Below are 17,533 nucleotides of genomic sequence, written 5' to 3'. Positions count from 1 at the left end.
CAGTTTCAGTGCTGTTTTAAGGACGTTTGGACAAATGTTTTCACTCTAATGCAATAGAAGAGTTATATTTCTGTTTGGGGCAGTGTAATGTCTTCCTAGCCATGACTGCTGCACGAATGCTCTGCATGCAGAAGGAGTGAACAAAAGAAACACTTCTAATTGCATCTGAACAGCTCGCTCAGACTGAGACCTTCGGTCCTTACATTTCACCTAGATAAACAAACACCAGCAGGAAAAGCATTTGTAAAATTGCAACACCGAGCAATCAAAGATCTGGCCTGGCTTTTCTCCCAGAAGTCCTGCTTTCCAGCTCATCCAACAGCATTCTGACTGCATCTGTTGGCCTGCTTCTCCAGACAGCACCTGACTGGATTAAACCCATCGCCAGCGCACAAACAAATGCAAATAATCTTGGCTGAGATGATGTTTTATGGTTGTTTGCTTTATTTTTGTCCTTCATTGTCTCTCTCTCCTCCCGTTCAACTCTTTCATGCCTTATTTCACAGCAGAGCACAGATATGTTTTTCACATCTTATCTTTCTTTCAAACTACAGAAATGTAAATCCATCTTCTGCTCCACATGAAACAGCCATTCATAGACTGTATGATTTCTGTCACCAATTTATTTTTATTAGTCAAGAGATAATGCTTTTTCATACTGCTTTTGTAATTATGACTTGAGATGTTAATGCATTCGTATAATGTAGGCCTAAGCAGAAAATATTCAGGTAACACTTTATTTTGATGTTAACTTTGCAAGTACATGTCTACTAACACTCTAATGAGAATTAGTTGACATGCAGTTGCACTAAGTTACTTTTAGTTAGTAGAATGTGTAAAGTGGACAATCAAAATAAAGATATAAACGAGATATAAACTCGTAATTGCGAGTTATAAAGTCAGATTTGCGAGATATAAACTCGTAATTGCGAGTTATAAAGTCAGAATTGTGAGATATAAACTCGTAATTGCGAGTTATAAAGTCAGAATTGTGAGATATAAACTCGTAATTGCGAGTTATAACATCAGAATTGTGAGATATAAACTCGTAATTGCGAGTTATAAAGTCAGAATTGTGAGATATAAACTCGTAATTGCGAGTAATAAAGTCAGAATTGCGAGATATAAACTCGTAATTGCGAGTTATAACATCAGAATTGTGAGATATAAACTCGTAATTGCGAGTTATAACATCAGAATTGTGAGATATAAACTCGTAATTGCGAGTTATAACATCAGAATTGTGAGATAGAAACTCGTAATTGCGAGTTATAACATCAGAATTGTGAGATATAAACTCGTAATTGCGAGTTATAAAGTCAGAATTGTGAGATATAAACTCGTAATTGCAAGTAATAAAGTCAGAATTGCGAGATATAAACTCGTAATTGCGAGTTATAACATCAGAATTGCGAGATATAAACTCGTAATTGCGAGTTATAACATCAGAATTGTGTGATATAAAGTTGCAATTCTGACTTTATTACAATTGCGATAAATTATAAAGTCAGAAATGAACTTGAGTTTATATCTTGCAATTCTGACTTTTTCTCGCATTTCTGAGATTTTTTTATCATAATTATGAGTTAATATCTCGAAATTCTGTCTTTGTTTCTCAGAATTTCACGTCATAAAGTCATAATTACGAGAAATGATCTGGCAATTATAAAATAACGTAATAGTTAAGAGATATAATCTTGAAATTGTGTGAAAAAAGTCATAATTGCGAGTTTAAATCACAATTCTGAGAAAAAGTCAGAATTGTGAGATAAAAAGGCGCAATTACCTTAATTTATTTTTAACCTTAAAAATTTGTTATTGATAAGTGTTTGGAATTCCACTTTTGCAAAATTGCATTTAAATTATATTTCATTATTTCATATTTTATTTTCATTAATTTATATTGCAGTGATTTTCTTTATGTATCAATAAATTAACATTCCTTTTTATGTGCATTATTAGCATACTTATTATATGTGGTTTCAGCTCAAATCACTATAATAACCACTTTTGATAGTTGTTAATAGTTTTGATTGAACTTAAAGATTTATATCAGAGAATAGCAGGCTGCCGTAATAATAAACATAAAACATTTGTAGAAAACTCCAAATTATAATTCAGCATCCTGTGGTGCATTGCCAATTCTATTCAAATTGAAACTTGAACTGAAAAAGTCTTACATTTCGAAATTTTCCTAACCCTAATTTATGAGGGAAAATTTATGTCAGCTTTTCAGTGTGGCACATTAAAATTGTTTACCATAGTCTTGCATATTTTTTTCTTTGTTATTTATTTGTTCAAATTGTGCGTGAAATGAAATGCGTGTGGTGGATCTTGATGGACTGAATTCAGACCTTTGAAGTTTGTAAGCTTTCTGCTTGGTGATTTCTCACTTTTCTGTCTTCGCTGCAATTTTTTAAAAAGCTGTTGTTTCACTCTTTTTCTTTTGGCACATGGGCAGTTCTCAGGTCAGCTAGCCTGAGCAGACACACATGATGTGAGTGTTTGCACCCTTTGCCTGCAGTCTGTGATCTGTGGACTGACATCTGTGTGCTCCATAAACACCATTCATCTCTTTTATGTTCGATGCAGACATTTACAGCATGTTTTGTATCTATGCTTTTCTTTTCTTGAATGCTTTAATCTTTGTGTTTTTGCAAAGAGGTACTTTGGCTGCCTTTTGTTCTCTGTGCTGTGCTGTTAAAGACATCAGTTTTTGAAACATTGAACTTTTTTTCTTACTGTATCTGTTCAGTAACATACATCTCTACTCTTTTAATTTAATATTTTAGATTTTACTTAGGGCTGTCTAGAGATGATTTTTTTTTATTTAATTCGATACATGATGCAAATTGATCACAGGTTATTTGCACATCCAAAAATCATTTAAAGTCAGTGTTGTGTAGGTGAGATAAGCTTTGAATATACATTACACAAAATAGCGTTATAAAGAAATAGTTAGATTTAACATTACTTAAAAATACATTTGTATTGTCTTTTTAATATATATATATATATATATATATATATATATATATATATATATATGTAATATTGAAATTAAATGATTTCATCAAATTATGACTTTCACAATTCAATTGATTTGTTCAAACAATTGATTCGTTCAAGAATGTCGAATGAGTCATTGAATCATGGGCTCACTCGATTCGTTCAGAAACATGGATTCATTCAGTAATAAATCACTGCCTACTGTTTTAATTTGTGAAATTGAGCAAAACAGACAATGTTAGCAGCAGTGTGTCTAAATTGTAACACAATATAAAAAAGCACTTTGCTCATGTGATATTGCTGAACTCTATGATATGATATAAATATAAGACAAAAACCCCTACAGGGGCATTATTTTATATATTTTTTTTGCCCTCATATCTTGAATTTCAAGGGCAGATAACTGTATTTTAATAGGCTTTCTCACATAGTCGTCATCCTGCAACTACGTGCAGTGTAAGATGATGTACAGGATGCATTATTTTATCCATAAATAATAGCACCAAATAAACATGTTAAATTGACAGCCCTAGTTTCAATACATTATTTTTAGTTGTCATTTGGCATGTATTGAGTGTGATGCGAAATCCCAGGTCCTCAATAGTAACAAATACCTACTATTTGTTTATTTCCAGCAGCTTTGTGGTACTGAATTATTTGTTTTCATTTCAGGCCAGCACTCGTTAACTAACAGCCGGGATGTCAGCACCATGGACACGCTCCCTCTCAACGACAACATCAACAACAGTTACTCACCGCGAGAGGACGACTACGAAGACCCCACGTTGTGCTTCCCGCCCGGTGACGCTTTGGATGACGCTGCCTTTGAGAAGAAGATCATCTCCGAGCTGGTTCACAACAACCTGAGGCCTCGCCGGCCACCACCACAAAACCAAACCAGCTCAAAATGCCCCCCAGCGTCTGACAGCAGCCTCCGGGGTCTGCAGGAAACCTTAGACGTGGCTGTCGGGATTAGAAACCGGAGTGAAGATGATGCCAAAATTGCCGACACCTCCGTTTTGCCACCTTCCTCTAGCCACCCGGCCCTAGAGCTTCTTCTCCTTCATCCAAACGACCGGGAGGCCCTCGAATCCCCACTTTTGCCCCAACAAACTCATTCGCTTCTTTACAGCGCTCAAAAGGCATCCCAACAGGCTGTCAAACTGCAGAAGGACTGCAGAAAGAGAGAAGAGGATGAGGAGAGCGCGAAAGAGTTAGACAACACACCCTCTCCAAATAACAGGGACTCATTGTACACAAGCATGCCCAATCTCAGAGACTCTCAGTCCTCTGACTCCCCCGACCTTGTCAGCGGACAGGATGAGGGTTCTCCTTGCTCATCCGCCCAAAGTGAAACTGAGGAACAATGCTACAAGAGCTTGCCCGACCTGGGAGATGGGACTCAACCACTTTCCTACTATCAGATTAGCCGTCGAGGCACTAGCGAGGGCTGTATTGGCCCCGGGCTCCCCGAGGGAGAAGTCTCTAGTGATGGACAGATGCAGCTCATCACCAGCCTCTGAGCCAAGAATGTTCCCTTTCCTTCGTTTTATTCTTTTGCTTCTCCCATCCACAGACAACACTAAGACAGGACTGGTCAATGGCACAATGAATTGTTTTATAGTAATCGAACTGATGGTCAATCAAACTGCTCGAAGTGAGCAGAAAGTGTCAAGACTGGCATCATCATCATCATCTGCCAAAAGATTTGTACAGTATATATATATAAAAAAGAAACATGCAAACAATGTCTCATTTTTGTAGGACTTTGTAAACTCTCCCAGCCTGTTTGCAGGTGAATCCTCCCTTCTTTGAAATACAGAAAAGACTATGATACAGAAAATGAAAAGAATGAATAAATATCCCAGACTCAGGCCTTATATTTTCTCTATTGCACAAATAGCTGTTGTACAAATGACAACTAAAGAAAATCTATTTTGCAGTACCAGGTGTTAAAAAAAAACAGCCACCACATCTCCACTTGTGAATGATGTTTTCGGTTATGGATTGTATAATGGAGGTTGTATTTTGAAAATGTAAATATACAAAAAGGAGCTTCCTTGTTTTTTTTTTAGCTTAAAGGAAGTTGTGTCTTGCACAAATTTGAAGTGAATTTGATTTTTAAAAAATGCTTTGAATTTGTCAGGGATCTATTACATTAATGTGTGTCAACACAATGTCTTAAAAACATATCTCAGTATTTGGCACTAAATAATTTATTATATGAAGTATGGAATAAAAAAGGGTTGGAACGAAAGTGGGTGTGATGTAAATGTTGATACTCACTTCGGTCTTTTTTTAAAACTCCATTGTCATTGCAGATGTACATTCAACTCTTGTTTGATATTGAATAAATGTGATGATTTTTTCTTGTTTGTAGATATATCATTCTCATTCAGTGCGGCATCAAACTAGCAATCAAACTGTTAAAGTATGTGAAAAATTACTTAAGATCTCTTCTTAGCTTGTCTGATGAATTACATCCAATATAAATAAACTGTTGCTAGTTATATGTATTATTTATGTTTTAGCAAAACTTTGAAGTCAACGTATAACTCATTTTAATATCCAAATCTTATGTATTTTAAAACAAAAAAAAAAGTTATTTTCGGTTATTTTATATTGACTTTTCTTAATGCATACACTGAAATTATTTTTGCACTAAACTACCATTTCTGTTGAGTTAACATAGTAACAAGTGTCTCTTAAAGAAACGATGTCCAGCTCTGAAATAGAGCAAATGGATTGTGTATGTAGTGGATTGTTTTTCTGATTATGTCTGATTTTGCTAATGTCGTCACACTAGTGAAAATGTCTTTGGTCTAGTATCTATTATCGGTTGTATTGCGACGTATAATTAACATCTCACATAGATGTCACTCTAAAACCAAGCAGTTTTCTGTTTGTCTATGTGCTTAGTTCACAAGACTAATTTGAACTAGTTGCAAAATCAGTGAAACCCTCGTGCAAAGTTCAACATTGTGTGGATTCCTATTGAAATGACTTTATTGCACCTGCGAAAATTTGCAGAACAATGATAAATGTGACCTCAAACCTGATTTAGGAGATGACTGAATGGGCCATGATACATCAGATTTTTTTTCCAACCTGTTCAGAATGTTTTGAATATTATAAGAGCCGTAAAAAGTAATGAAGGAATGAGACACTGTGTCAGAAGCTGATAGTTTGGAAACTACAAGTTTTACTAAAAACCTCAGAATTCCAGATGAAAATGTGCCAATTTTTTGAGGAATCAGTTAAACCCTTCTTTGCAGCACCTAGAAGCTAAAGGTGAAATGCCAAGAAAACATTTGACACTCCAACACAAGCCATTTAGGCCAGAGCTTGATCATCGGGGGGTCTGGGAATTTCAGAGAGAACACAAGCAGACAATGTTTATTCATCTGATGCAACTATTTGCCACATTCCTTTCCAGCTTAAGAAAAGTCTGTAGGAATTTTGTCATCAGCTGATGTCCACACAGACAGCAATGAATGTGTGAGTCATTTGAGAGCAACAAAAGAAAGGTCTGCCTTGCACGGTGGAGTTTACTTGCACACTCAACTGTGCACAAAAGGAACGCGGAAAATGAAGCATTCCTGAGCCTTATGTCCACATGTGCGTCATCAAATACTTTCATGAAATCCTCAACCCCACCTGAGGATGCAGCCTACATTATTCAAGCATGACTCCCTGATCCAAGAGCAAGTCCTGGTGACAGTAACATGCCATGCCAGATCTAATACTGGATGTGAGTGCTCTTTCCTGATGATTGTACATAATCATGTTCCTGGAGTACCCCAACACTGCATAGTTTGTGTGTGTCCTTAATCAAACACACCTGATTTAGATCATCACCTCATTACTATAGACCCTTTTACAGTTGGTAAACAAGGTGACATATTTGTGTGGGCGGGGCTTAGCTGGAGGCAGAAAGATTCCCCTCAACACTTGAACAAACGGTAGCTAGCGAGTTTTCTTAGCTTGTTTTTTTAACAGTGGCTGGAGAAAATCTGAATATATCTGCTTTATCTGAATATTTAAGATCACTCACTGTCCGGGACCGCGATAATTATTTAAAAAAGTTAACTTTAACGGACGGAACCAGATTGGTCGACCCGTACACAATCACTCATGGGATGGACGATCTGACAGGATTACCTCCGATTGAGTGGCCTGACATCTGCACTTACCTGATAGAGAAACCGAGCGTGTAAAGTAAAGATAAACTGAGGTCGTATGAATCCTTAGATTAAATAAAGACTGACATTACAGTAAAATTATTATTAAGATGTAAATATTTTCTAGAAATAAAAATTCCGAAGACTGTAAATTAATTATAAACTTTCTGTATTTATTCTTTCTTACCATGTTCTTAAACTCCGGTCACAATTAATCACAACAATGTATATAAAATGTTCTCCGTCGATTCTGGCAACCAACAACACAACAAGACGACATTTTAAGCTCCTTGAGTAGCCGACCCTGTGTTGGTTTGTATTAGCCGCCTCCAGTTTTCCGTTTGTTTTGCCTCCAGCTAGCGCCGTGACGTACCTGTGACGTCCGCGCAAAAGGGGTCTATAGGCTCCAAGACCTGGTGTGCCAAATAAAGGGGACATTCAAAATGCACAGTGTTGGGGGCTTCAGGAACATGGTTGGGAACCAGTAGATATATGGACACCCTTTGGTTCAGTCAGAATGAAATCATTCCAATTGATGAATTTGACCATAGTGTTAATGTGAATGCCAGACAAATAGATTGGGTTGATGTGCAAATCTATATGCTACAGATTTCCAATTGGATTTGATCCTTTGACATGAGCACATGGCACAAATATTGTTTCCTGCTGGTTTAATATGCTTATAATAGCCAGTCTCCTGATTATTTTCTTTATTGTTTTCTTGTCTTAATAGTTATCTATTTTGGCTCCTAATAAGGAGACAAAGGTTTGTGCCGTGCTGTTATCAAGCAGTAAACATTCCACTTCCTGTCCCCAAAACAAGGCATCTGTGAATAAGATTCTGATGTAAGGTCTGGTGGGACAACATTTGTCTTGCACCATTTCTTAGATAAAAAGTAGACAGAATTTTAGATTGAATCAACATTTATAAGACATGATTCATCAACATCAGCTCATTACATGCATCATACATTACTATATGCCATTTCATTTGCACAGGCACATAACGTTTTGATCTGATCAAGCATTTAAATGTTCTATTAAAAGGATTAGAAAAGGTTTAAACCACCAGGTTACTAGCTCAATTACAAATGGACTATTTGGATTCATATAAATACAGCTAGTGATGTACATGACTGCTGCAGTACTATCAACCTGAAAAAGTATGTAAAAGCACTGCGTGACTGAGCAAAAAGCTTTCAAATCCAAGAATACAACCGGGATTATGTGTCACAAGCCATGCCCTCATCATATACTGCACACGTAACAATGTATCCATCATGACAACTTTGAGCCAAGGCAAAGCCATCTAATAGACAGTACCTGCCCCAAACTCCTGAGTATGTCTGCATGGTGGAAAAGCTTTCAGGAAGAGATGCAAAAAAGAAAACCCATTGACCAGCCATTGACCTGTTGGAAACTTGTTTGACATCTCTATCACCTTTAAAATAAAGGATAAGACTTCTTGAATAAGGACCTGGTTCCTAGAGCATTTGTCACGTAACTCAATAACATTCATACAGTACTTTCAAGAGCTCTAAAATATAATCTGCTACAAAGCTAAATTTTGTGGAGTTGCTAACAATCCAATTAATAGCACATCCATAAAACTTTTGTCCCAGGTGTGCACCAATGCGACAGTACTAACTGCAAACAATAAATGCATAAAAATCTGCCTGCATGCACATCAACCAGATGAGATGCATAAAAGAGACCTATAAACAAGCAAATAGCATCAGTGCTCTTTTATCAGCATGTTTTTAAGACATAACACCAGGCTTAATAAAAGTCTTAAACACCTTCAAAAAGCTTTACAGAGTTTTATGCATATATATTGCCTCATTCTTACTCGGAAAAGCAGCCCGTCTCATCCTATTTCTATTTAATTATCACCCTTCAGGTGGAGCAGATGGGGAATTAACCACTGGATGCAAACTGCTGACAATGTTGTCGTCTTATACATTTTGCATGATGACAGTGATAGTGTTTTATGCACATCCTGATTACAACAATTTCGACAGTGGGTGGTTGTTGTCAGGCACTGTTAAGTATGGACTGATTTCTGAAGAAGTTCTAAGGTTGCTGTTTTTTATGTGTGATATAATCATGCTCCAGCTTGAAATGTGTTGTTTGAATAAAGAAGTTTCATTAATGTAAATTGTTATGCAGCACCAACTCTTTGGTTTGGAGAAATATCTTTTTTACACAGTTCAACTTTTAGGACTTTTTATTTCATAGGCTTAAAATGTGTTTGTCTAAGAATCTTTTTTTTTGAGAACCAGTACATCAGCAGATCATTTAGACCACAATGATCTGGAATGCAAACCTGTTACAAGGCTTGTAGACAGTGTTTAGTGTTCTTCCTTTGTACTAGGGATTATTATAGTGCCCAGAGTATTCATGTGTAGTAGAGACTGTGAGAACACCATGGTTTGCTCCAGGTTCTCAGCCAGCTCTAAATCAAATCCATGTGTGGAAAGAATGATTAATTTGCAAAAATGGACAAAAAGGTTGAAAAACCTGATAAGATGAGATATTCTTACCATAGTTATCTCAACTCACAAAGGAGTACCACAAGGATCTGTTTTAGGCACTCTTCTGTTTTCCTTGAAAATACTCCCCCTACATTTTTTTGTAAAATACATTGTTTATTATTATTTTTATTTTTTGTAGAGAGTGTATTAATGACATTAAATACTCTGTTACCAGTAATTTCTTTCTGTTGACACTCCATTGTTGCTTTGAGAAAGAGGTGGCTGACAAGTTTAAGGCAGTAGAAGAAAAGCTGACTTTACGTATTGAGTGTGAATGAGTCCAAGACATTTGCAGGACTTAGGGAAATCTGTAGTATATTGTTTATTTCCAAATTTAAAATGTAAAACTCTTATGTCGACCCCGGTTTTCTCTTTGCATGAACTTTGAAGTAAAAACATGTACAACCAAGTCAAACTTCCTTATCCAAGGCCTACCTGTGAACATAGTTCCTGCTTTTTTGCATTATGAAAGAGGACAACCCGGGTTTTTTTACTGAGCGTTGGGAAAAATATTTGGCCATTAGGCCTCTGTGATTTGGAAATACTACTAGACTGTATCTTCCCTTACTTCAGATACTGAAAGGCACCTCAAATGACTGTTGGATAGCAGAAAGGAGAATGGTCCAGATGTGGGGCAAATTTAAAGTTATATTTTGAGTACGAAGATATTTTCTGAGTGATGATGACTATGAGGTAGAAACTGCAAGAAAGCTATTGGAGAGGAAATAAAGCTCACGGGAGAGTATTCATGACTTTCTGTTATCAAGGTTTATACCTGAGATAGAAAAAGGATATTCCAGAGAGAGAGATTGTTCACACTACCGAAATTCTTATCCTTAACTAATCAGCTTAGTCCGAAGAACAGCGAGAAAGGGGAGTATACTGGAAAGATTCAGATTCTTATATTTGTAATCCCACACCATGCTGACATGGAATCCAAACATAAAAAGACATTTGAGTTTTAGCACATGTTTCATTGGAGACATTAGGATTTGTAATAATAAAAGCTTTCCTGGTGACAGGCCATTGGATTAACTTGTTTATTGTCCTCTGAGTCAAGTGGACATTTTAAAGTACATTTAAATCAAATGGACACTGAAACAAGGCAAAACAAAAAAACAAACATTTGGAATAACAGTAAATGACAGATTTTTTGTTCATTTTTGGGCAAGCTATTCCTTTAAGGACTACATTTATCCGTTGATAAATGATCGTTGAGAGGTTAAACACTGGCCATTCAACACCACTGCCTTATCTCTTCCAGCACCACTTTACTGCAAACTCCAAGACATGTCAAAACAGTTGTCCAAAAGCCAGTTTTAAAAAGCAGCAGGGTGCATCTATGGTCCATCCTCTGTGCCATTCATCTCACAGCCTACAGACTCTTCCAAACTAACAAATTTAGAATTTCTTTCTTTTTTTTTTTTTGTGAGAAAGGCCTAGAGACAAACATGGAGTGAGAAAATGGAGGAATTATAATGTCTGAATCCATTATAGATAAAGTGCTTAAAAAATCTATAGACACTGACTGTTGCAGTGGCTGTTGTGACTGTGTTTGGACGAGATTACCTTCAAACATGACAGATGTAATGATATCAAGGCAAAATCAGACATTAGTGATTCTGATTAATAATCTCCTGAAGGAGTGAGGGGGTTTTAACACAACAGCATTTCCAACTAAATATTTTTATGCATTTTGGCCATTCTTTTACTTGACAGTGCTATTCTTTGGGTCTGAACATTTGTAAGTTTTTGAAAACAATAAGGTCTCCGTGGGAAAATGGTGACGTCATACGCATGACAACTGTTAGTATGGAAATAATTACACAATTATTAATACTTTGCTGAACAATTACAGCAATGCTTAATTTTACAAATTAAAAAAACGTAGGTAAAATATAATCAAGTCAAAGTGTCTGAATAAGTTTTGGTCCCAATTTTATTTTTCCGTGTGGGCCCCTATAATTGTCACCATCTTTCACCCCACTAGCGGTTGAGTCAAAAGGTACAGTATGTGCACAGGTATAAATTATTTACAAGTGACATCACCAGCCTACCAGCCTAGCATGCATAATACAGTGTTTTTAGTTGTTTAGTTGTCAGGAACTGCAATCGTTGACCAACTATGCCCTGCGGAGGTCACATCGCAGGCTCTGGGGAGGGCGATGTCCAACACTCAGGTAAATCTATTGCAGGACCACAGTGACCAGTGGTAAGGTGTCTGGACTCCCCAGGCCTTCCAATTGGCTCCTCAGTTCCATTCGGTTCAGCTTTGTGATTCAGTTCGCTAGGCATCTGCTTTAGTTCAGTGGCATCCTGTTACTCCGGTTCAAGGGAAGAATGTTGCTGTAATTCGGGTGAAAATCACTGCCTTCCTGGTAAAAGATGTGATTCACCCTGTCCTCTATACCCAAGATGATGAGAGGTTCAGCCCTCAGATCATTGTAACCAAGAAGGGTGAGTGCTCAGACCAATCTTGGATCGAGAATACTGAATCTGGGCCAGTTAAGCTCCCATTCAGGATCCTCACCTTGCAACACATGGTAACACATGCTAGAAACCAGGATTGGTTTGCAGCAACTGAAGGCTGGATCTGTCCCTGTCTCCTATCATCTTTCACAGAAGTTGCATAGGCCGCCCTTGTCCCCATCAGGGAAATGGGTGCTCACACCCTCAACTGTCTCACTGACTGGCTTCTTAGTGCACTCTTGAGACTTGGTGATTATAAAGTACGCAGGGACATGTTACCCAATCACCCAGTACAACTGGGCCTTCAGGTCAGCTGGGAAAAGAGTAAGTTCTCCCCTGGATAGAGCATCTAATCTTTCGGTGCAAAATTGGACTTTGCTTCCAGGCAGCTCCCAAAGTGCTGAGTTGCTTGGGGGTCCCAAACAAAAATTAGTGCTTCCTCTTGAATTATTCAGAGGCTTCTGGGGAATGTCATCCTTGGCCGCATCATGCCACCAAAAGATGCTTATAAGACCACTTCAGCACTGCCTTTATGACAGAGTTCTGAGATGAGCATGGTGCATGGCTTGCACCCCATGGCTTTTACATGAGGTGCTGTCCCATCCCAGTTGTTAGAAGGACCTGCTGCCCATTGTGTATTCCTGTCTGAGGCCTTCCTCGGCATGTATGCACAGGCACACAGCAGGCCTGGGGGCCTACGCAAGTAGATAACTTCCACAGTGAGACTCATGAGTTAATAGGTTCTTATGAGGTGCACAGAGGTTTAAACCTGCTAGACTGTGTCTCATTCTCTCTTGGTATCTCTCAGAGGTCTTGAGGCCTCACAGGAGAGGTCCGTAGAGCCTTCAAGTCAGTTCATTGAGAGGATGAAAAATCTAAGCCCTCTCTGTTTATGAACCATGCCTAGAATTCGGCCTGGCAAACTCTTGTATTATTCTGAGACCCAGGCCTTGATATGAGCCAAAGATTGCCTCTACTTCTCTTATGGACCAAGTGGTGACCCTGCAAACTATTCCTTTCAAGAAAGGATGTCTGGCCTGCGAGCCCTATGCATCCATTATAGTGCACACAGAGATTCAGAATGTCTGAACAACTTGTCTGCCTGGAAGACAGCAGAAGGGGGGACCATTGTCTCCAAATAATAAATCTCCCAATATACTGTGAATACAATTTTCATGGCTTATCAAGCCAGAGGCTTACCTGGCCCACTTGAAATAAGGGCTTGGCACTCAACCAGGGGTATGGCTGCTTTTTCTGCCATAGCATGTGGTGCCTCATTACAGACAGCTTTAGAGCTGCAGCATGGGCTACATTTATACATTCGCTCGGTTCCATATTTTCAAGTATAAGCTAGTCCTGGATTCAGGGTAACTAGTAAGGTGTAGAGTTTGCATATAGTGCCCTTCCCCTCTCTGAGGTGATAATGTGTGCTCTTTGAGTCCAGTTCAGTTCCTTTTTATGAACACTGGACTATCTTTCAAATCATTCAAGCACTCTTGCATTGCTGAGTTTGGCGGAGAAACTCACTGCAAGAATTCATTACTTGTAAGTATCCCTCGAGTGAACTCTCATTATGGCTTGGTGCTCCATATGTACTGCCTCCCTACAGTGGTCCAATATGCATATAAATCTACTGCCCTGTTCCACTCAGTGTTTTCCTAACAGCTGGTGTGTTACCTGGTTCTGTTCTTGGTAGTCCTCCCCTTATGCAGAGCTCACTACAGAAACCTTCCCTATGTAGGACTCCCTTTTAGTTAGTCAACAGGTTGTATCTCCAAATGTTACCTCACTTTTTTGCAGGATGTGGTCTCTGTAGTGTTCTTTCCCCGCTCAGGGAACTGAACGCTTCCCCAACGTTAACAACCAAGACTTTTCAGCCACTATTTTTTAACTTTTTTTTAGATATGGCTCCAACTGAGGTGACATCTGCCTTATACGGCAGCTCTTCCATATGATGGAGGGTGAGGTCATAAACTGAAAGGTTGCTTGTAACACGCTGGGCTTGTCAGCATCTATGCCCCCTTGAACACTTAACGCAGTTCAGCAGCTGAGGCGTTCAGCAGTGTTGGTCATCTTACTTTAAAAAAGTAATTAGTTAGTGACAAATTACTTCTTCCATAGTGTAATTGAGTTAGTAACTTAGTTACCACATTGTAAAAGTAACTACTTACTCAGCAAAGTAACTGTGACGTTATCTTTTATTTTCTATAAAGCTATTACATCCTATAACATCTTTAAAGGGGGAGTGAAATGCTATTTCATGCATACTGAGTTTTTTACACTGTTAAAGAGTTGGATTCCCATACTAAACATGGACAAAGTTTCAAAAATTAAGTTGTACGTTTGAAGGAGTATTTCTGTTCCAAAAATACTCCTTCCGGTTTGTCACAAGTTTCTGAAAGTTTTTTTCGAGTATGGCTCTGTGTGACGTTAGATGGAGCGGAATTTCCTTATATGGGTCCTGAGGCACTTCTGCCGGAAGAGAGCGCTCCCGTATAGCAGAGCACTGAGAGCACAACAGACTTCACTGATCAGAGCGAGAGCGTCGCCAAATGTCACAAAAGGAGTGTGTTTTTGGTTGCCAGGGCAAGACAACCCTGCACAGATTACCGAAAGAGAAACAGCATTAAGGGACCAGTGGATGGAGTTTATTTTTACAGAGCATCAACGGAGTTGTGCAAGTGTTTGTGTTTGTTCCCTGCATTTCTAAAATGCTTGTTTTACAAACAAGGCCCAGTTTGACGACGGATTTGCACATCGTTTATTTCTTAAGGATGATGCAATCCCAACGAAAAAGGGTCACGATCGTGTGTTGGAACCGCAGGCGGTGAGTAAAACTGCTTCAAATATCTCTGCCTCCTTGTTAGTGCGTCCACCTCCCATCGGAGACCCGGGTTCAAGCCCCGCTCGGAGCGAGTCGTTGCTGCTGCTGCTCTCGTTCAGTTTCAGCCTCTGGATCTGATTCTGGATCATTAATAAACGCTGAATCTGACTGTTAGCCATGGTTTGTTTTGGATGGTGGTTTTTCCCTCACGGTAATGTCACAGAAGCTCTCAAAGCAAAAGTCTACTGGCGCTCGTGATTCTTTAGCTCCGCCCACACGTCACGCCTCCAGCCGGTCGTGATTTTCCGGGAAAAATCGGTACAGACTATCTTTCTCTTATGAATATAATAAAACTAAAGACTGTTTGGAGTTATGAAGGATGCAGTACTACTCTATAGGTACTCAAGATTAACAGGATATTGAGTGAAAACGAGCATTTCACCCCCCCTTTAATATGTAAGATGTTTATATTAACTGATTGAAGAATAAAAATACTAAGTATTTTAGAAAATGTTGTATTTATTTGAAATCAATAGATTGCAGCCTGCCATATGATATGCATAGAAATAAAAAAAATATATAAAAAATAAATATTGAAAATAAAATTCAAATGCAAAATTAAGACAAACAAACTTGGGTAAAAAGAAACAAAGGGAAACCTGGCCATTAGTGCAAATCTCTGTAACTGTATATTAGGCCTAACGTTACTGCACAATAAACAGAACACTGTCCAACTCTTTATGGTGCGTTCACACTAGATTAAACTAAACTAGACTAAAACAACTACATTCTCGCATGAAATACTTTTAAAACTACATTTCATGACACGATAACAGTACTATTTAGAAAATTATCTGAATAAAAATGGTGGTTGAAAATGCTGTGTGAACTCAACTGGCAGAAGCCCCCCATGACGCGAATTCACGTCTGTTGTGAAGTTAATTTCACGCGCGAATGAAGCGTATGAACTCAAAATGTTCAAGTGTCCAACTACGCGCGAATAGCGCGATTTATTCAGGCAAGTCGCATCTGATGTGAACACAGCATTAAATATTTATTACAGTAACATGTTAGCATGTATTGATGTGAGGTGGTTCATAAGATTTGAGTTGCTTGAGGCAGACGTGGAAAAAGTATTTTTTCCTGGGCATAGCGTGCATGTTACAGAAACATTCTTTCCTTTAATTCCCAGTACTTCCAGTTATTATCGCTGATGCTATTATTATCGTTACTCCCAACACTGCACTCTAAAAACTGCTGGGTTGAAAACAACCCAATTTGGGTTATTTTGACAACCCAGCGCTGGGTCAAAAAGGGACGAACCCAGCGCTGGGTTGTTTTAACCCAACCAGTTGGGTTATCATATTTAACCCAGCCTGCTGGGTTGCCTTTTTTATGGTTTAAAATGACTATATTGCAGGGTTTCAAAAACCAGAGCGGGTGTTTTTTATCACTGTATTTCAGAAGGAAAACTACTGTATTTAGAAAATGTTCGATATCATTTCGCATGTGCTTGATAAGGCAGCGTTTGTGAGCTCAGCACCGCTCTGCAGCCGTTACCGGAGAAACCTACCTCTCCTGCTCTTAGCGCCTCCTGCTGGCAGAAAATAAACTCGCAGAGTGCAGCCATGTGGGGAAACAATGCATTTCTACGTTAAAATTAACCCAAATTGAGCTAGGCATTAAACCTACAAGTGTTGTTCATTTTAAATATCACTTTTACACACAAATAATAATTACCAAAAGGAAAATATTTATTAAAAACAAGAGAAAAGTCAAAAAGTAACATGTTAGAAGAAATGCAGAAAAGGATGGCATTAACAGCTACAGAGTTCATAAACAAAGCATTGAACATTTGATGAATATAACTTAAGATCAAATTGGAATTTGTTCAATTGTATATATTGTATAAAAATATACGAAAACACATACAATAAATTTACAATTAGTTAGTTTTTTTCCCAACTATTCTGGCATGACAGTACACAAATAAATCACAACACTAACTTTGATATTACAACATTTAACAGACACATGTGTGTGTGTGTGTGTGTGAAAGAATGTGAGCAGGTGTATGAATGACAGAGTGTAAACTCTTCTACTAAACAACACAGAAAAAGCATTTAACTTTTTTTTTTTTTTTACAAATACACTTACAGTTGGTTTCATAGTCCATGAATACAGATCATGCATCACGGTCAATTTTCATGATCTCTTTAGCATAACTGATGTAATCATGAAGAAACCGCATCAGCACAGCATGTGACATCTTCTACATCATCCAGGGCAGCGTCCTCCTTTAAAACCACTGCTGTTTAGGGGAAAGAAGATTCTCCTCTCTGACCAGCATTCATCCCAGTCACCGCCTGCTCTTCATCAGTGGCCTAAGAGAAACACATTTGAAAAAATTAAACATTTAATTAAACTATCCATTTTCAGGTAGAGGTGTATTCACATCCGTAAGGATAGGTAAATAATCGGTTTTAAAGTTTCAACACTTTGTGCGGTTGTTTAAT

At 38.2% G+C, this 17,533-nt stretch overlaps 1 protein-coding gene across 3 annotated transcripts in view; it reads left to right on the top strand.

Moving 5' to 3' along the window:
• Nucleotides 1–5,392, top strand: part of LOC113039776 (adhesion G protein-coupled receptor L2-like) — a 100,068-nt gene extending 94,676 nt beyond the window's left edge. For all 3 annotated transcript variants that reach the window (XM_026197877.1, XM_026197869.1, XM_026197885.1), the window contains one exon: nt 3,682–5,392. In XM_026197877.1, the coding sequence (XP_026053662.1) occupies nt 3,682–4,532 (851 nt within the window). In that variant the 3' untranslated portion in view covers nt 4,533–5,392. The remainder of the gene's footprint in view (nt 1–3,681) is intronic.
• Nucleotides 5,393–17,533: the final 12,141 nt, after the last annotated feature.

Source organism: Carassius auratus, chromosome 2 (assembly GCF_003368295.1).
Source record: "Carassius auratus strain Wakin chromosome 2, ASM336829v1, whole genome shotgun sequence".
NCBI classification, from domain to species: Eukaryota; Metazoa; Chordata; class Actinopteri; order Cypriniformes; family Cyprinidae; genus Carassius; species Carassius auratus.
This window is presented reverse-complemented; position numbering and strand designations above follow the sequence as displayed.